Source organism: Taudactylus pleione, unplaced genomic scaffold, assembly GCF_031769625.1.
Source record: "Taudactylus pleione unplaced genomic scaffold, aTauple2 ptg001497l, whole genome shotgun sequence".
NCBI classification, from domain to species: Eukaryota; Metazoa; Chordata; class Amphibia; order Anura; family Myobatrachidae; genus Taudactylus; species Taudactylus pleione.
The window spans coordinates 408,572-429,381 of NW_028285895.1; the positions used below are offsets into that span (position 1 = coordinate 408,572).

The 20,810-nt window shown below is 47.5% G+C and overlaps 2 protein-coding genes across 2 annotated transcripts in view; both read right to left on the reverse strand.

The window, feature by feature from the left end:
* Positions 1–4,972, reverse strand: part of LOC148442463 (cytosolic phospholipase A2 zeta-like) — a 106,006-nt gene extending 101,034 nt beyond the window's left edge. Inside the window, 1 exon segment of the mRNA XM_088463918.1 lies at positions 4,850–4,972. Within this exon segment, the coding sequence (XP_088320044.1) occupies positions 4,850–4,972 (123 nt within the window).
* Positions 4,973–12,933: 7,961 nt separating this feature from the next.
* Positions 12,934–20,610, reverse strand: LOC148442464 (uncharacterized). The gene is made up of 2 exons (XM_088463919.1): positions 20,141–20,610; positions 12,934–18,230 (listed from the first exon to the last, which is right to left on the reverse strand). Exon 2 carries the CDS (start codon positions 17,718–17,720, stop codon positions 15,201–15,203), a length of 2,520 nt encoding a protein of 839 aa, XP_088320045.1. The 5' UTR covers positions 17,721–18,230; positions 20,141–20,610; the 3' UTR covers positions 12,934–15,200.
* Positions 20,611–20,810: the final 200 nt, after the last annotated feature.

Genomic DNA, 20,810 nt, shown 5'->3' on the forward strand with positions numbered 1-20,810 from the left:
CACATATACAGAGGCGGCTCAAGGCGTGGGCTGCCAGGTCCGTGGCTAGGAGGGCGCAGCCGGGAGTTCCGCCTCAGCCGCTGTGCTGCCTCTTTACTGGTAGACTAGCTGCTGGCTACTAGGACTCGGCACAGCTCTCCAGCTGTGTGCACTGGTATTGCCCTCAAGGTTCAGTGAGAGCAGCGCCCAGCGATCCTGCCCCACACCGTCCTCGGTGCCCAGCACAAACCAGGGACTGCCTGCCAGGGCACCGCACCACTGCTGTGTGTGACTGGGAGTAAGCGGGGTCGGTGCACAGGCAGTAACTCACTAGGAAGGGGGCTAGTACCTGGAGATACAACGACTGCAGGGAACCTTGATCTGAGTAGTCTGTGTCAGCATGTTTGGAAAGGAGCTGGGGAGGAATAATGAGGGATGGCTGTTGCTGGCATAAAGCTGCCAGGTATCATAGGCCCTCCCTTCTCGGACTTGTACAATCATGGCGTTAGGCTGCTCGTAGCCCCATGTTTCTATTCAGTTACTGAAATGCTTGTTACTGTCACAAAGAGCAACGTACACCCACTGCTTCAGTCCTAGTAGCTTATGTGATTTGTTATACTGCTTTTATACCTAAATTCCGGGTCTGACCCGGAGGTTGGAACAGGGTTCCAAACCGGATCAGACCCGGAATTTAGCCGGCGCCGAGCCAGAAAATTCCAGAGTCGGCGCCGTGTACACCGGAGCCGGGTCTGCAGTGACCCGGCTATTCCGGTGTGGAAGTGGACCTTTGAAAAGGACGTCATCTCCAAGCGACATTGAAGCCGGCCAATCGGCCAGGATGCGGCGTGCTCCAGGTCATCGTGACCCGGATCGTGCAGTTTACACTGCAGGGTTTCACGGGTTATTCCCGTGTTAAACCCTGCAAGTTATCTGGGTTGGATTGCCGGGTCACTCAACCTGGAAATCCAACCCTGTCCCCTTTTACACCAAGGAGCTACCAGGGTTAACCCTGCAATAACCCAGGTTTTAGCTCTGGGGTAAAGGGAGTATAAGACTGTTAGTTGCAGTATGCTTTACTAGGCTGCCTCACTGCTGCTGTCCTAGAGGTGCTGAAAAGCCAAACCCCTAGAGCAGTGCTTCTCACTAATTTATATATTTTTTTTAATGTACCCTGTATTACAGTAAATGTTTGTCAACCAGGGCCTGCTCAAGGCATGGGCCAACAGTGCTGTCGCCTAGAGCACCATAGCCTGAAGGCCACAGCCCTGCACCCCGTCCCAGCCGTCAGATGAGCCTCGTAAGAGTTGTACTCCACGCTGCCTCCTTCTGGGCATGCACAACTACCCATCACAACTTTCTTTCCTCTCTGTCTGTAAAAACTACTAAACGTGCCCCCCGGAGTATCTCGTATAACGGATGGCCCCTTGGAGACCCTAATTACGCTGTGCCATCACCGATATTATTATTATACATAACCCTGCTGCCACTACCGTGCATAAGTAGCCATACAGTGTGTGTACTACCTGGCGCACCACAACGCTCAGCATAACCCTGAAGCTCATAGCTGCAACTGGAAATCCTTACATCCTGTACAGGCTGTTAACCCATATTGTAGTTGTGTTAAAACAGCTTCATTACGTTTTTAATTCTTTAATTGCAACATAAGACAGCAGAAAAAAAACAACCTTGACTTACAAATTATCTTATCAGTAGCTCATTAACTGCTACTTGTCAGGCTGTTTGGTTTTTCCAAAAAACATGCAAAAAAGTTAATTTTCTGCATGTTTTCCAAATCTTTTTAGTATGGGTCCATTTATAAAATGGTTTAGCGCAGCAGATATCGCAAATATCTCATGCACTAAGTATTTGCATAATACATTATGCCGCAGCGTACTTACAGGGGTGCAATGCAAGGCCAGATTAGCCATAAAACGGAACAGGCTGTAGTGAGAACAATGAGTTCTCCCTACCTAGCCAGTCTTGTGGCCATGCAGTTCTCCCAATTTTGGGAGAATCGCATTAGGGAAAGGCTGGGTGGGGTCAGGATAAAAAACAACAGCTCCAGCCCTGCCTTCCTACTGCTCTAGTGAGACTTTGGGGTCAGAGGAGCTTGTTGCTGAGCCCTGATTGGTGGAGCTCAGCACATGCTCCTCTGACCCCAGCAGAGGGCAGGGCTACAGTAGCATGTCGAGTCCATCAGGGGTATGTTTACTGAAGGGAATCTATCCTGTAGCATGGAGGAAGAAGCTGCAGGGTCCACATAAGGGTGAGAGAAGTACCCCAGTTATCTGGTTATGTCTGTGGCCCTCCCTGCCTGTATGCGTGTATGTGTGACCCTCCCTACCTGTATGCGTGTATGTGTGACCCTCCCTGCCTGTATACGTGTATGTGTGACCCTGGCCTGTCTTTATGTATGTGTGACCCTGCCTGTATGTATGTATGAATGACCCTGCCTGTATGTGTACATAATCTGTGACACTGTATGTATGTACAGTATATCATACCTCCCAACATTTGTCACAGTGGATGCGGGAATTTCGTGTGCGAAAAGGGGGCGTGGCCTGATAGTAAAGGGCGCGATACCTGATGACACGCCCCCGTTTACGTCACTAAGGTGCGTGCCCAGCATCTCTGAGATGCTGGGCTGCCCCCGGGCTTCCCCCCCATGCTGTGAATAGATGCTATGCGCACAGTATCTATTCTCGCTCTGCTATGTAGAGCACCCGTGTATGCTTCCCCCCAACCACGGGACACTACGGCTCGCGGGTGGGACAGAGTCAGAAAAACGGGACTGTCCCACTGAATGCGGGACAGTTGGGAGGTATGGTATATATGTATGTATGAACTAGGGATGTGCAGGCTCGGATAGGTTCGAGTTTGCACGCTGAGTTCGGATTTTTCCCTCCAAAAAAACGGAACTCAGAAAGAGGCAAAACGTCATCTTGCATGGACGAACATCATCATTCCTGGACTTTTGTCCAGGAATGATGATGTTCGTCCATGCAAGATGACGTTTTGCCTCTTTCTGAGTTCCGTTTTTTTGGAGGGAAAAATCCGAACTCAGCGTGCAAACTCGAACCTATCCGAGCCTGCACATCCCTAGTATGAACCTACCTGTATGTATGTATTATGTTTGACTCTGTCTGTCTGTACATTTGACCCTGCCTATATGTGTGTATGCTTCAATGTTTGAATGTGTGTGTGTCTTATGCACACATAAGAGATTAGTTTTGCTAGTGTTACATTAGCGTGAGAACCTCACGCTAATAAGAATCTATCCCTTGGCTTAGGGGTGCTGCAAAACAAATCTGAGACAGTAAGAGTGCCACAAACAGAGAAAGTTTGGGAACCACTGCCATAGAGTATCGCTATTCCCAAATACCTTGACGGGAAAGGATATGTCATCATATTTATCAAATCTGAAAAGGTTTTTTTTTTTTTTAAAGCACGATGCCAACAGTATACGTATATAACGTCATCTTGACTGCATGAAGAAGGATGTTCTGAAATCCCTTCCTTGATTGTATGCAGTTCCTCTTCTCATTCTTGCTTAAATAAGAGAGAGAATGGGAGACTAGTGGAGTCCAGAGACTGCCAGGTAAAGCGCCCATCTGTCCTCACCCATTTTCCTATGGAGATTCCATTTAAAAGCTTTGCTGTCTGACTAGTAACAAATAATTGAAATACAATAGCGGTACATCTAGAGGTCTCTTGTGCTGCTTTGGGAACATTACCATACTGTAAAACGTTATGTGTGTATTAGGATAGTATCCATTTTTATCCGAGTGTGTATTTGGGAGGAGGTGACTAAGGAAATTCTTGCCCTGGGCTCCACTTGGTCTAGAACCGGGCCTGGGCATATATTATTGTTTCATCCTAGCACCAAGTTGGCGACTATACCATTCTTTTCTCCTGGTGGCTATAATACAATCGTACAGCAGAACCCCCCTGCAAGCTGCGTAAGAGATGTCCCTTTTTCAGCACATTTTACGACTGCGCTTTTCTACAAAATGTGTCCAATTCTACAGGATCAGACCCTGATTTTCTACAGCTTGGCATTGAAGCACTACCAATGAAAGCCTCGATTATGTGTAACAATGCAGACTTTAAAGGGTAACTGAATGGGTCTCTGCTAAATAGTGGGGTAGATGTATATATAACGTGCCGCTATAACGCTTCCCGCTTCGCCTCTTTACCGAGGCGAAGCAGGAAGCGCTACCGATGAGATGTATAAACCCGAGACAGCCTAGTGCTAATGCCCTGTGTCTCTGTCCCGGCCGGCTCCACTGAGCATGCACGGGATCTCACAAGTATCGCGAGATCCCTGCGTGGAGCCCTCAGCCGCTGCAGCAGGGACAGCGCTGTCCCTGCTGTGGGGATAGGCTAGCGCCAGGCTGTAGCTGTCGATAACGACAGCTACAGCCGGCCGAACGGTCATGCGTTATGACCGTTCGTACATGGCCCTGCCGTCGGCGCTGCTATCTTGTAGATAGCAGCGCCGATAATGACAGGGGCGCATAGCGCCCCTGTCATTTACCGCCCAGACCCCCGATCATACATCGGGGAGAAGCGGTATCAGCGCACATAACGTGCGCTGATACCGTTTCTGGGCTTCGTACATCTCCCCCAATGCATAATAATAAGTTTACCAGCAAATTCCAATACCTCGACCTGTCAATGTCACCACAGTCACTGTATTGCCTATAGGAGGCAGTGTTAGCTAAGTGCCTGAGTGTCATTATGATGTATTGTATTATATTATAGTAATATTACTCCCTGATACTGTCCATCCGTTCCATTCAGGTTCTCTTCCAGACGAGTTGTCCCCGAGGAGCTATTGTTGTGTCATTATCCCCATGCCCGCACTTACCCTCCAGCTGCCTGGCCTCGCTCCTCGCCGCTCCCTCCCCTTCTCTTTCTTCCACAGTAACCCAGCAGCAGCCAGGGCAGGCAGGGCCCGGCCGGGGAAGCGGCTGATAGCAGCCCTGAACATGTTCCCTCACTCCGGGGAACTAAGGCCCTCATTCAGAGCCGTACGCTCTGAGCAGAGCGCACGCTCTGAATGAGGGCCGGGCTCCATTTTCATGGAGCGTCCTCCTGGACGCTCGTATAGCTGTGGGTCACCACCCACAGGCTATACGAGCGTGCTTTGTGATGGCCGCGATGGTCGAGACCATCGCGACCATCGAAATTGCGAGCCGGAGCCTGCGGTTGAGGTTTTCAACCGCAAGCTCCGGAGTGATTTTGGCTCTATCAGAGCCAAAATCACTCCCACTGACATCACTAGTGATGTCAGTGGGCCGGCTTCTGATGGGAGGCGTTCCCGTGGGAACGCCCCAGTCAGGGAGGCACGCCCCCGGCACGCCTACCAAAGGGGGCGTGCTGTCAATCAACATTGACAGCACGCCCCCTTTGATCGGACACAACGAGCGAAGGACTTTCCTTCGCTCGTCGCATCTGGCGCATGCGCACGACGGAGCTCCCTCCGTCGTGCGCATGCTCAGTGCATAACATCGACCCACTTGCGAGCGGACAGCCGCTCGCGAGTGGGTCTGAATCAGGCCCTAAGTCACGGGCAGCTGAGCTGTGGCTACAGGGCGGGGAAGTAGAGAGAGCAGTGGGCGGGGGTGCATCTGCCGGTGACAGACAGACGGCATTTACTCCAGGCCAGGTGAAAGGTGGGGAACCGAGCCAAGAATGCAGCGTCTCAGGCGTTTCCAGTCACCCAGGTCACCCTTATCATGGCTGTGTATATTATACACCTAATAGGGAGCTGCTGCTTAACTAAATGGTTCTCACAGCTAAACTCTTATATCATATGCTGCAAAACTAGCTGCATGTATGTATTACAAATCCTCCTCACAGCTGAACACTGCATATACATCCTGCACTGCAGGTATATAGGATATATCCTTCTCACAACTTAGGCTGTGTGCATAATATATCCTCACAGCTGGAAACTTCCTATATTATACAGATCATAGCTGATTATGGGGCCCATTTATCATTAATCGCATTGTGAGCTAAGATCTGTATAATACGCTAAGGTAGGAGTCATATTTAAAGTGTTCCACATTTTGATCGTGACCGTGGGGGCCTTAAGTGATGCTGAAGGTGTCTGGACGTTGGGACAGGTATAGTCAGGTGATGAGAACTACTAGAACCTGCAGCTAGTTGATGGAAGTATGGAAATATTGCTGCTTCGAATAACAATAGTATAAAAATGCCAAGTTATTTATATATATATATATATATATATATATACTGTGTTACTGTATCCTGAGGAAGGGTTGCACTAAATCCGAAACGTCGATATTATGGACTGTGCTTTATATCTTTTTTTGTGAAGACCGTTGAGTGCCCCTGCTTTGTTACTACTGTTGAATTGCCTTAGACTGGCACCTCGGCCTATATCTACTCTGTATGGGAGTGCCGACTTTATGGATAATATATATATATGTAGACAAATGGACGGCACTCAGAGACTCCACAACTGAAGTAATGATCAAAAGACAGGGCCTGATTCAGACCCGCTCGCTTGTTGCGGACCCTCGAATCCTGTGTATGCAGATTTTCCAAATTAACGTAATGGGATGCGCTCGCCAAGGCATAAGCACACCCACTTTGGCTGTGCAAGTGATCGCTCTGTGTATGCAGACGCCCATTAGAGTATGCAGAGACACCCACTAGCGCATGTGATCTCCAGGAAGTGTCTTTAAACATTGGTACATCGAGCACCATCGGAAGCTAACGCAGCACTTGCGGTTGCCTTACCCTACCACAATCACTGCGAGGGCTTCAGTGTTAAAAACAGGCAAGTGACGTGGACTATAGCACTGCCTGTTAATTATGCACGCCTTAAAAACGGCATTGAAACACTCAGGCATGCCTGCGTTCGCACCTCTACTCCCTGGTTTTTAATGGACTGCCCAAGGTACCACCCACAAACGACCTCTCCTGTCACTCACTCTGCTGGGCTGTTTGCGATCGCATTGAGTAGTACGTGCACTGCGATGCTTGCGCATGTGCGTATGCAGACCATCAGGGGCTGGCTGGCAACTTTTAACCTGGGGGGCAAATGCATGCAGGCGGCCCTGGCAGAGGAGTAGCGTGTAGCCAGGGTGCCCAAAGAACGTGCGTGCTACGGCGCCGCCCCCCCTCAAGTGTTTCAGGGAGGAGGCGAGTCCATATGGGATTAATGTAAGGTAAAAATAAAGATTAGGGGCAGCCCCCTGTCGTAGTGCCCCCGTGTGCCACAGAAGAGAACACCCTTATGCAGGCCTCCAGTAGTGCCCCCAGTAGTGATCCCCCCTATGCAGTGCCCCTTGTGCCCACAGTAGTAAGCCCCTTTTATAGTGCCCCCAATAGTGGTACCCCCTATGCAGTGCCCCCAGTAGCAGTCCACCCCCCATGCAGTGCCCCCAATAGTGGTAACCCTTATGCAATGCCCCTTAAATAGTGGCCCCAGTTGTAGTCTCCCCCCTATGCAGTACCCCCAGTATTGCCCTTTATATAGAGCCCCCAGCAGTGGTCCCTCGATGCAGTGCCCCCAGTGGTAGTCCCCTCCCCTATGTAGTGCCCCTAGTAGTAGTCCCCTCCCCCCTATGCAGTGCCCCTAGTAGTAGTCCCCCCCCTTGTAGTGCCCCCAGTAATAGTAGTACCCACTTGTAGTGCCCCCAGTAGTAGCCCCCCCTTGTAGTGCCCCCAGTAGTAGTAGTCCGCCTCCCTTGTAGTGCCCCCAGTAGTAGTAGTCCCCCCCTTGTAGTGCCCCCAGTAGTAGTCCCCCCCCTTGTAGTGCCCCCAGTAGTAGTAGTCCCCCCCTTTGTAGTGCCCCCAGAAGTAGTAGTCCCCCCCTTTGTAGTGCCCCCAGTAGTAGTAGAGCCCCCTTGTAGTTCCCCCAGTAGTAGATGTCCCCCCCTTGTAGTGCCGCCAGTAGTAGTAGTCCCCCCCCCCCTTGTAGTGCCCCCAGTAGTAATCCACCCCCCTGGTAGTGCCCCCAGTAGTAGCCCCCCCTTGTAGTGCCCCCAGTAGTAGTAGTCCCCCCTTGTAGTTCCCCCAGTAGTAGATGTCCCCCCCTTGTAGTGCCGCCAGTAGTAGTAGTCCCCCCCCCTTGTAGTGCCCCCAGTAGTAATCCACCCCCCTGGTAGTGCCCCCATAGTCATCCCCCCCTGGTAGTGCCCCCAGTAGTCCCCCCCCCCCCAGTAGAGAGAGACTTAATGTAAAAATAAAAAAACACTTACCTGAAACTCCCGCTCCTGGTCCCGACACTTCCACCGGCTCCTCTGGCCGCTTTGCATTATGGGAGAGACGTCGTCATGACGACGTCTCTCCCATTACCCACTGCGGGAGCCGGAAGATGGCTTCCGCAGTGGGAGCAGCAGCAGCCGATGAGAGTCTGACAGACTCTCAGCGGCTGCTGATTACAGCAAACACATAGCTGCCGGCTCCGGCGGCTGTGTGTTTGTGCTGTGAAGCGCTGACCAAACTCCGTCCGGTCAGCGCTACACACGCGGTGCAGTCTGTGTCACAGTGACACAGACTGCCCGCGGCCCGCATGACGCTGCGGCCCGGGGGGGCACATGGCACCCTGCCCCCCGGCCCAGCCCGCCACTGCAGACCATCGAGGCGCTTGCGAGCGGGTCTGAATCAGGCCCACAGTCTTAAGCATAAATCGACGTTTCAGAGCAGTGAGCCCTTTTATCAAGATACATAAAAGGGCTCACTGCAGCTGGCTGGGGCCCCGCCATTGGGATGATTATACAGGGGTGCAAGAGAGCGCTGAGATCATAAAAATGTTAATTATATATTAACCAAATAAACAGTCATAAATCCACTGCACTTGTCACTCCTAGATTTGGGAGTCAAAGCTCTCTCATGCACCCCTGTGTAAGTTCATGTATTTTAACCTGTGTCAGCTTCTTTCTTGGTAATAGGATAGCAGCTATGTTTGGTGACTGTCTTACCTTTTAAAAGCCATAAGTTAGTTGGCAGGTGAGCTTTAAACCATGCATGCCGACATTTAGCCCCCTCCTTCCGGGAGGGAGCTGTCGGACTTACAGGGCTGGGGGCGTGACGCGGCCAAAGGGGGCGGGGCCCGGCACATGACGCGGCGTTGGGGGCGGAGCATGGGGGCGTGACCGCGTCATCGTGGCTCCGCCCCCTCTTCACAATGCCGTGATTAATGGCATTGTGCAGCCGGGGGCAGAGCCACGATGACGCGATTCAGCGCGAATCGCGTCACCGGCCCCCCTGCTGCCGGGGTTTCTATTTAAAAGCGTGGGGGGGTCCGGACACATCGCCGGGGCCGGGAGGATTGCCTGCCTTCCCGGGAGGTCGGGAGCGGCACCCGATTTTCGGGAGGCTCCCGACCAAATCGGGAGGGTAGGCAAGTATGCTTTAAACCAGTTAACATGTCTTCAGTTTAAACTCTATGATAGCAGTTACCAGGTTTGCATGACTGATAGTCTAGGACCAGCAGAGAAATGGGGTCCCGTGATGTGGGCTGCAGGCTTACATGCATTGATCAATCCATGAACTGTAACCCCATTATTTATGTACTATGGTGAGTGATTTCAGTGAGTCACATGCCACTTTGCACCCCATTCCTGGGAATGGCTAGTAAAGGTTTGCACTCCAAATCTAGGAGTGGCGAGTGCATTGGATTTATGGTTAATGCAAAATAGCTGATGCTGGCCTCTTTGCTGTTCAGATGAAGTTTGGCGAGAGTCATATTGCCAGTGGAGTCAAGCCAGAGACAGGAGAATCCAGCGATTGGCAAGTTGAGGAGTGTCGCTGGATGCAGGGCTGGTGCTACCATTAGGCAGCTGCCTAAGGGCGTCAGGTCTTGAAGGGACGGCTCGCTGAGGCAGTCACTGACATCCTTCATAATGCTTACTGCTGGTGACAGCCACTGTCACAACTGCACCAGCTATTATTTATTTATACCTGCTGCAGCCTGCTCCTCTGGCCGTCCGTGTATTCAGCCGGCTGCAGTAGGCAAGCAGCAGCGTGAACACCGTCCTCTCTCCTCTCACACAGTCATGTGTGCAAGCTACGCCTCCCAGGCTGCACAGGAGGAAGAACGAGGAGCTGCAGGAGACAGGCAGGTAAGGGAACTTGATAATAGTGTGTGATTGAGATTAATGGCTGCTGTAGGGAGGGTTGAGCTGTTTAATGGGTGCTGAGGAGGAATGTATTAATTGGTGCTGGGAATGGGGATTAATGGGTGCTGAGAGTGAATGTATTAATAGGTGCCTGGTGGCGGAGAGGTTAATGGGTGCTGAGAGGAGTGATCAGTGTTCTCCCCAGGCTGTTTTCTGCGGGTGCATCGCCCGACAGAAACAGCCTACCGCCCGGCACTTTCCCCGCTGGCCTCTGAAGTGACCGGAGGCTAAAGAAGCCTCTGATCGCTTCAGAGGCAAGCGTTTCCAGTGATGCACTGCGCGGGTGATGTCATGACGTCACCCGCAACAAGAGGAGCCTTCCCCGCGCGCCTGCTGGATCTAGTTAGATCCAGTCAGTGCGAGGCAACGGGAGTGGGAGCGCGAGCGGGCAGCAAGTAAAGGGAAGTACTGGGCTGGGGCTGGAACCGGGACCAGTCTGGGGGCACTGCATAAGAGACACTGTTTAAACCTAAGTGCGCTGCATAAGGGGCCAGCCTGGGGGCACTGCATAAGGGACACTATTTAAGTCTGGGGGCACTGCATAAGGGGCCACCTGGGGGCACTGCATAAGGGACACTATTTAAGCCTGGGGGCACTGCATAATGGGCCAGTCTGGGGGCACTATTTAAGCCTGGGGGCAGTACATAAGGGACCAGTCTGGGGGCACTACTTCAGCCAGGTGGCACTGCATAAGGGCAAAGCTAAACTACAGGGGGGCAATGCATAAAGGGGAAAACTACAGGGGGCACTGTATAAAGGGCACAAATACAGGGGGCACTGCATAATGGACACTTTTGACTGAGCGCCAGTGGGGGAGCAGCCTGAGACCTGTTGGGGTGGATTGGTAAGGGAGATACCCCTTTTCCCGGCGCGTGCATAATTGCGAAGGCCCCCACCCGGCTACTTTTGGACGACACCCGGCTGGAAAAAAATTCTGGGGAGAACACTGGTGATAATGGGTGCTGAGAATGGATGATGGGTGCTGTCAGTGTGGGTGAATGTGTTAATGGGTGCTGTGAGCGTAAATTGATGAATGGATTTTTAGAGAGGACCGGGTTAATGAGTGCTAAGGGGGGGGGGGGGGGTGATTTGGTAAATGGGGTTTATGTGTGTGAAGGTGAATAGACATACTGGGTGCTCTGGTTCTGCGACAAAGCGCAATACAGTACATTTAAATACAGGATGTGCATATGAAAAATGACTGACATAGTTGATACAGCGTTTGATAAACACGTAAATTGGTTTTATGCGAATAGATTGAAAGTGTGTATTGAGGAATTAGGAGCGGTAATGTGAAGCTTTGCCTGGGGCATCTACAAACCTCGCACCGGCCCTGGCTGGATGTGCTCTGAGTGCTGCTGGGGCTACTGCGCAGGAAAGGGCCGTTGCAGAGGGCACCATTCTGTGCCCGCCAGTAGGACACTTTCACCTCAATAACACGCTAGACCACCAGGGAGTGGGGGCGCCAACATCTATCATGTCTCTGGGCAACTGTGTTTTACCTGCGTGCGACAACATTGACGCACATCGAGAGGCCATCTTGCCATTGCGTTCATCTCTGAATCAGGCCCTAAGTTAATTTGAATACAAACATTCCTTCTCTTCCACTTCATGCCATTGTCCAATTGCAGATATCTAATAAATAATGTGAATAGCTGCACTAACAGTAACAGTGTCAGTGGGAGGGGTCATGATGCCATCATCCAGTCAGAAGCTGCAGCCAATCATTATCCCAGTGGCGTAACTACTGCCCCCGCAGCCCCCGCGGTGGCTTGGAGGCGCTGGGTAGCTTGGGGGCAGTAGTAGTAACTACGGAGGGTGCAGGGGGTGCGGTCGCACCCCCTGCACCCTCCATCTGCCGGGCACCCGCTGAGTGTGTTACCAGAGGGCGCCTGGCTCCTATTCAAACCCCCGGCGGCAGCCGGAGGACGGAGCTCCCTCCGTCTTCCGGGTCCCGCAGGGCACTATGGGAGTGACGTAATGACGTCACTCCCATAGTGCCGAGGAGCGGACGCCGGGGACGGAGCTCAGGAGTGAGCTCCGTCTTCCGGGTCCCGCAGAGCACTATGGGAGTGACGTAATGACATCACTCCCATAGTGCCGAGGAGCAGATGCCGGGGTATGGACGGCAGCAGCACTGGAGCGGGGATAAAGGTAAGTGTTTGTGTTTTTTTCTTTTGTGTGTGTGTGTTTGTGTGCGCGCGGAGGGGGGGAGCAACTAGAGGCAGCTAACTACAGGGGGCTAACTACAGGCGGCTAACTACAGGGGGCTAACTATAGGCGGCTAACTACTAGAAGAGGCACTACAGGGGGCTAACTACTAGAAGGGGCACTACAGGGGGCCCTGCATAATGGGCACTACTACAGGGGGCACTACTTTAATGGGCACTACTACAGGGGGCCCTGCATAATGGGCACTACTACAGGGGGCACTACTTTAATGGGCACTACTACAGGGGGCCCTGCATAATGGGCACTACTACAGGGGTCCCTGCATAATGGGCACTACTACAGGGGGCATTGCATAAGGAGCACTACTACAGGGGGCATTGCATAAGGGGCACTACTACAGGGGGCATTGCATAAGGGGCACTAGAATAGGGGGCATTGCATTTTGGGGCACAACTACAGGGGGCACTGTATAAGGGGCACTAATTTGATACAAAGTTTACAGGTTATAAACTATGTTCCTGCAGGAGATGTTTCACTACCAAGTCCCTTCGATTGTCAGTTCTGTGTTTCCCCCTTACCAGTCGACTGGGAACCCCAATGAATTAAACAACAAGTCGTGTTTAAGAGATTGAGACTGAAAGCTCATTTATTCCGATGGGGTTAATATAGCAGATTCTTGTAAAACACACAGTATCTCATTTGTTACAGAAAACAGGATGTGGTTCGGAGAAGTAAGACACATACTAATCTTTAGATACAAGGGTATTTCCAGAGTCTAGTGCACTTCCTTTTTTTGAGATGGTCTTAAACCTTAAGCATATGACACCAAGACTTTTGTTACATTATAAACATCTATAAATTTCTAGACGAGACAGCAGGGAAAATAACCCACAGATTAAATCAGCTGATCCTAAACAAAGGGGAACATGCAGAAACACACATTCCCAGCAAAGGTTATTAGTTCATAAGATATCAAAGCAATAATCAGAGATCAGTATTATTTATAACTATATATGCTTGATTACATAGGGGGGAATACATTTATCTCTCTCAATTCCCTCCTTTTTATAATTAATCTGATCTAGCAGTTGAGCTTCTGGCAGTACAATTTGTCTACCTATCATACAGTTAAGCAAACAGTTTAGGAAGAATGGTGCTAATGGCTATGGCCCCACTGAGATGATGCTAATCATACTGTCCGAGCGGGGGGCCTAAAGGCGCGAATCACACATATCCATTCTCGTAAGCTGTTCACGACTTTTCTTTGCCCAGCTCTTCTGCAGTTCTTTGTATTTGGAGGAGTCCAATGCGTTAGTCACACGTTTCTTACAAACTGAAAAACAACAGAAAAACACTTTAAGACATACATATATCAATAATCCTAGGCTCACTATTTTCAGAAGGAACATCAAAATGCCCACAATCCATCCTTTTATCCCACTAAACCAGTTAGCTGGATTGAGCCAGGAAAACCATCCATCTGTAGAAATGTCATATTCAGGGTCATTGTGTTTTTTCCTGAATTCTTCCTTTAATTCCTGTATTTTATCTAAATGTTCCTCTATAGCTTCTTCTATAGAGTCAGTTCTATTGAGGTAATTACAACAGGATTCTGCTACTACCATGCACATTCCTCCTTCTTTTGCTGTCAAGTAATCCAATACCATTCTATGTGCCTGGGCTTCCCTCTTTATCATTTTTACATCATCCAGCACCAATCTAAATGTCTCATCATATATTTGGGTTACATTATCTAGCAGTTTTGCTAGGGCTTCTATGTTATTTGCATTCTGTATTGTACCTCCTGCTAGTGCTAAGCCCATTTTCTTATACCATGGAATGAATATTAAGTCATGTGCATGTGTATTACTTTTCTTTATACTACGGCGGGCTAATTGGTGAGTATGTTGGGCAGCTTGCACCTGTTCTACAGTATATTCCTTCTGAATTCGCACTGCAGGAATGACTCGTCCTATAGTGCACATGCCTGAAGCCCCATAAGGTATCCACTTATAAGCACGTCTCCCACACAGAAAATACAACCCTTGTTCTAGGATATATGTATATCCCAGAACCACTCCGTATGCCACTTGAAGCACACTTGAATCTCTGCTGTGTCGGGTTATTCTGCGATATTCACTTATGTTCTGGGAGTATGGGCCTAGTATGTCTCAATTATTTATACATGAATCGTTTGCTTTGAACCACTCTCGTATAATTGCATTGGTTTGATTAATCTGTACTTTGATTTCTCGGTGTACTACCAGTTGTCCTTTGTCACACCATCCTAGATAATATCCTTTGTTATGAGTGGAATTTGTTGTGAAATTTACTTGGGCCTGTGAACATTTTACCTGTCCTACTCGTGCCTGAGTAGGAGTTAATACGAACCCATCTGGAAAGATTCGTTTCGTTGTGACTGGAGGTGCTTCTATGCAGAATTGTGGATATCCGATGGTATATGCTGTCATAAATGAGACAGGAGTCTCTGCCATCGTTTTGTTATATGTGCTGCCCAGACTATAATTAAGTTCCTTAAGCTCTGATAAAGTCAGTGGTACTGCTACCCAATGCATGGACCTAGCACTGACTGGGGCATGTGTGCATATCCAACAATCAGTCAAATTCAATGCTCGAGCTACCATCATGTGGGACTGTATAACTGAGTTGGGCCACACTGCAACGTCCCTTTTTCCTCTTGTCAAGGTATGATTAGTTTGAGTAAAATTCTTCTGTTCCTCAGCCTCTATTATCATTATTCCAAAGAAATATGTATAGGTGAGCACTATAAAGAGGCTTATACACATAATGCATCCTCACACACCTCTATCTGGATTAGGACCCATTAATTCTTTCCACATGATCATATTTTTTTTTTGTTTGTTTTTAAAAATCAAACTTAACTTTAGTGAGTTTGCAATGTGACGCGTGAATCCAAGTCTCTCTTCCTTTAACTTTCACCGATGTTGGAGTAGTCAGTAACACTTGGTATGGCCCATCATATCTGGGTTCCAGCGATTTCCTGACGTGTCTTTTCAGATAGACCCAGTCACCTGGTTGCAGCTGATGTGGACTGAGATCTGCCTTAGAATCTGGGAGAGAGGCGAAAGCTAGAGAATGCAGAGAGGTGAGTTTTTCAGTTAAGGCTTTTACATATGCAGTTAAGTCAGCATGTTTATGTTGCATTTCTTGTGGATAATAACATCCTATCTTAGGGATAGTCCCAAACAAAATTTCATATGGAGACAGCCCTGTGGCTTTAGATGGGGTGGTTCTTATACTAAACAGAGCTATTGGTAAACATTCTAACCAATTTTTCCCTGTCTCTTGTGCTGCTTGTGCTGATAGATGTGAGGGTAGTGGTCCTGCTTCTATGATGTCATCTTGTGTGGTTACAGCATATCCTGTGTAAGGTGTCCCATTTTCATAATATCTAGAGCCATCTACAAACAGTTCATAATGTGCATTTGGGAGAGCAGTGTCTGTAACATGTGGTAAAGGTGAGGCTTCTTGATCCATAAGGGCCAGACAATCATGACAGTCAAAATTTTTTGAGTTGTATATTTTATCGTCCCTTACTTGATCATTTTGCTCTTCATCACTTGCAGTGCAGGCATATAAGTCTGAATAGACCATATTTCTCCCTCCTTTTGAATCTAGTGATTCAGGATCTTCTTGTTGCTCGAGTAAGCTTGGAAGGAGAGTGGCGGGGTTGAGGGTAGTACATCTTCTTATAGTTACGTTAGTTGCACTGAGTAATGCCACTTCATATTTGGTTAGCCTTGCTGCTGAAAGGTGTTTAGTTCTGGCTTGTTGAAGTATTTCTGTTACTGCATGGGGTACTTGAATAGTTAATGGATGATCAAGTACGATGTCTGTGCTTTTGTCTTTTAAGACTGCTGCTGCTGCTACCGCTCTGATGCAAGTAGGTGCCCCTTGGATAATGTTGTCTAGCTTGCTGGAGTAGTAGGCCACTGGTCGTTGCTTCAGTCCATGTTTTTGGGTGAGCACTCCTAGTGCATGGCCTTTTTCTTCGTGGCAGTAGAGGGTGAAGGGTTTGCTATAATCAGGTAAGCCTAGGGCCGGGGAAGTGGTGACAGCTACTTTGAGTTGCGTCACTGCTTCTTCCATCTGCTGGGGAGTGGGATATGGGCCCTCCTTTTTGGTGCTGTCATACAGTGTCTGCATGAATACCGAGGCTAGGGGGACCCATTCGCGGCAATATCCTAGGAGACCCAAAAAGGAACGGACTTGTTTTATAGTCTTTGGTACCTTGGCTTGTAATATCAGCTTCTTCCTTTCCTCTGTTAAATGCCTTGTGCCGTGTGAGATGCAATGTCCTAGAAAGATCACTTTCTGTTTTGCTAGTTGTAGTTTTTCTTTGGAAACTCTGCAGTTTTGTTCCTCCAGGAACTTTAACAAGGATACAGTCTCTTCTTGGCACTTGCTTTCAGATGTGGTAGCTAGCAGTAAATCATCAACATACTGGATGAGTTGAGTTTCATCTGGAAATAAAGGTCTCCATGCTTGAAGTATTGTGGACATAGGTTCAGAAAAATCACTTGGTGAAGTGGCACCCCCTTGTGGCAAGCGTGTCCAGCAATACTGTTTTCCTTTATGTGTAAATGCTAGTAGACGCTGGGAATCTTTTGTAATAGGAACAGAGAAAAAAGCATTTGCAAGGTCTGCTACGGTGAACCATCTTGCTGAGGGTGGTATCTGATTTAGGAGAGTATGTGGGTTTGGTACTATTGGGGTGTTGACTACAAGTCTCTTGTTTATTTCCCTCAAATCATGAACCAGTCTGTATTGTACTTCTCCTTGTTTTCCTGTACCCCGCTTCTTTACAGGGAAGAGAGGGGTGTTGAAAGGGGACCTGCATTGTATTATGACCCCTATGTCCAAGTATGTTTGCAGCTGTTGTGAAATAGCATTTTCTTGTGCTGGTGTGAGTGGGTACTGTTTAACAGAGACTGGTATGGTACCTGGTTTGAGGGATAGTTGTACTGGCTGCACTTGTAGAAGTCCCACATCAGTCTTTCCTTTTGACCACAGTCTGTCAGGTACAGTTAAAATCCATTGTGGCAGCGAGTCAATTGCTGGATGTTCCTGAAATAGATAAACTTGTATGGCTGCCTCAATACTATTGCTCACCTCATTTGGAATATTGCTGGTGTACTTGACTCCTTTTGGTGTGTATTGTATTGAGGCTTGCATAAGTGCGAGTATATCTGCTCCCAACAGGTTCACCGGACAGGTGGGAGAGGTAAGGAATGCCACTGGAACTGGAGTAGGTTCATCATTAATAAGCAAAAAGAGTTGTTTACTTTCTTTGAGAGGCATTGCTTGACCTGTGCCTTGTATTGTCTCTGTAGTAAGAAGTTGAGGGGGGATCTGATCATGCATAAAAACTGATTTCTGAGCTCCGGTATCAATCACACAATCGAGTTCTTGTCCTGTGGGTAAAGTAACAGTGACAGTACCTGTGGGTGTGGTGTTATCCTGAAGTGAAGCAAAGACAGGCACTGATGACACGGGAGCTGTATATCTTCATGCTTGTGGGTGCTGCATTCCTGCAGTGTACGGATGTTCAGACATCTGTCGCTGTGATAACAAATATTTCTGATGCTTTCTGCAATCCTTTTTTTGGTGTCCTGGAAGTTTACAAAAGAAACACTTGCCTGTCATATCATTACCTTGGGAGTCATACTGCTTCCTCTGTGTATAACCTTTAGTTGGTTGCTTTGCAGTTGTTCTCTGCCGCGGTGGCTGACTCTGAACCAGATTCACCGTCACTACCTGTGCTTTTGTAGCTTTCCGGTCTTTCTTATCCTGTTCAACATCCTCAATCCCTTCCAATACTTGTAAAATTCCTTCAATATCCATTACCATGGCTTCCGGTCTGATCTGAAATAACTGAGTTCTCAAGTCATTTCTAAGTCCATTCAAAAACTTCGTTTTACACAGCCTAGCTCCTGCTACTTCTGTAACAGGATAACCTTCTTCTTCCTGTCTAGTAATTAGTTTATCATAATATGCCCGTACTGTGTCTGTTTTTTGAACTAAATCTGGTGCAGCTGGAGCAGTTTGTTGAATCTCTGCACATCTCCATTGTATTCTATTTAGTAACAAGTTTCCACTATGTTGGCTATATCTTGTTCCTACTGCGGGAAGTGCCACAATTTCTGGTCTGCCCTGTTGAACTCCCTGAACAATGATTGCAATCATTTTATCATATTCTCTATGTCCTGCTGATGCTTTTACAATTTCTTCCAGATCTACCCAACATGGTCTGTAAATAGTTTTAACCTGTTCCATTTTCTGATAAAACGTATGTGGATGTCGTCTGATATCAGGCAAATCATTAACAATTCTTAACATATCAGATTGAAACCATGGGTTATATACCTCTTGTTCAATGTATTCAGGACCATTTGCAGGATCTACTTGCTCTGCATTAAACCTGGGATTTGGAGATGTTTGTACTCTTATAGGTAAAATGTGATGTCCCTCTGGACCCGCTATTGTACCCCTACAAGGACTCATGTTATGGGGTGCCAATCTTTTTAGTACATATGACATTTTTTGTTTATTTGTAAGGGAAGTATTAGTTACATTACTACCTTGATTTCATGGTGGGGCATCAGGTGATACCCAGTTATCACAAGCGGGACATTTCTCTGAACCCTCTGGGACACAAAAATGACAAAACGTACATTCTCTTCCTCTAGTTATATCTAGATTTACTTTATCTTGTGATTCTGTACCACACCCTTGAATGGTATTTAAGTCAATCCTGGGATACAAGTTCTGAGATGTTAATGTGGATACTTCATTTTGTATTGCAGTTGATGGAGCTGCCAGTCTAACTGGTACATATGGTGGTGGGTTATCTATAACATCATTTAAATCAGACCTTTTCCTATGCTCATCCTCTATTTCTTGTGTAACTGTTTGCCATATTGTGACAGTGTCCAAATAACTCTTCTTTGTCAACCAGTCTATATTATTATTTCTGAACCGTTTCCATTTGTCAGGGTCTAGCGTACCTTCAGTTGGAAATCCTGCTCTTTTGAAAATAACAGAAATACCTTTGAGAGCTTTCGCGCCCTCTCTCTGACAAATTATTTCTAGGGGACTCAATTCCCTAGTCCTTGTACTAACTTGTGCACCCATTATCTGTGTGAGGGATCAGGTCACGGGATAATACTGTAGTGGGCTACTCAACTGTATCGCACTGCTTAGATTACTGTAATAATTAGTCTAAAATCTGTTATTTTCTGAGCTTTCTATGTATATTGTTCGTTTTCTTTTGCCACTGACTGATACGTTCAGAATAAACACTGGGACCTCCTCTTTCAATAATTCTCTGTACTGACAGGGGAAATTTTCTACTATCACTATAACACAGTATTTCAAATTGCAGAGGTACAAAATTAATAGGTAAATCAACCAAACAATCAGGAAACCCTTGTCCTACAAATCTGTCAATTATGTCTTTATCAACATGACAACCAATACTGACCACAAAAGAAATATCCTTGTTTTGTAAAACACCAGAATGTACAATAGAACCTACAGATTGCAATTAACAGTTGAATTCATTAATATTTTTCTTATACCAGAGAGTAACAGTACACAAACAGTTATTACATGGCATTCATATAACATTAATTTTTACTGTATCATGAAAATAATTCAGAAACAGACAATCGGGTTCAAAATATACCAGGTATACTTACTACATATAGATAGACTGTCTCACAGGCAGTAAACAAACACTGACGGAGTAATTAAGTTGAAATCATAACTTTGAAATCACTCACCCGGGATTGTCAGTAGTTGTGTACAGCAGGCGGACGTGGTGTCATCTATTCTGTAGCAGTGGCACTGGTCCCAGAAATCCTGGATCGAGATCAAGAAATCTCCCTCCTCCGAGCCCCCATGTAATGCAGGAGATGTTTCACTACCAAGTCCCTTCGATTGTCAGTTCTGTGTTTCCCCCTTACCAGTCGACTGGGAACCCCAATGAATTAAACAACAAGTCGTGTTTAAGAGATTGAGACTGAAAGCTCATTTATTCCGATGGGGTTAATATAGCAGATTCTTGTAAAACACACAGTATCTCATTTGTTACAGAAAACAGGATGTGGTTCGGAGAAGTAAGACACATACTAATCTTTAGATACAAGGGTATTTCCAGAGTCTAGTGCACTTCCTTTTTTTGAGATGGTCTTAAACCTTAAGCATATGACACCAAGACTTTTGTTACATTATAAACATCTATAAATTTCTAGACGAGACAGCAGGGGAAATAACCCACAGATTAAATCAGCTGATCCTAAACTAGGGGAACATGCAGAAACACACATTCCCAGCAAAGGTTATTAGTTCATAAGATATCAAAGCAATAATCAGAGATCAGTATTATTTATAACTATATATGCTTGATTACATAGGGGGGAATACATTTATCTCTCTCATTCCCAATAATCT

What these genes read in the sequence shown, in the direction of transcription:
- LOC148442464 (XM_088463919.1), bottom strand. Translation starts at nt 17,720, where the DNA reads ATGCATGATCAGATCCCCCCTCAACTTCTTACTACAGAGACAATACAA.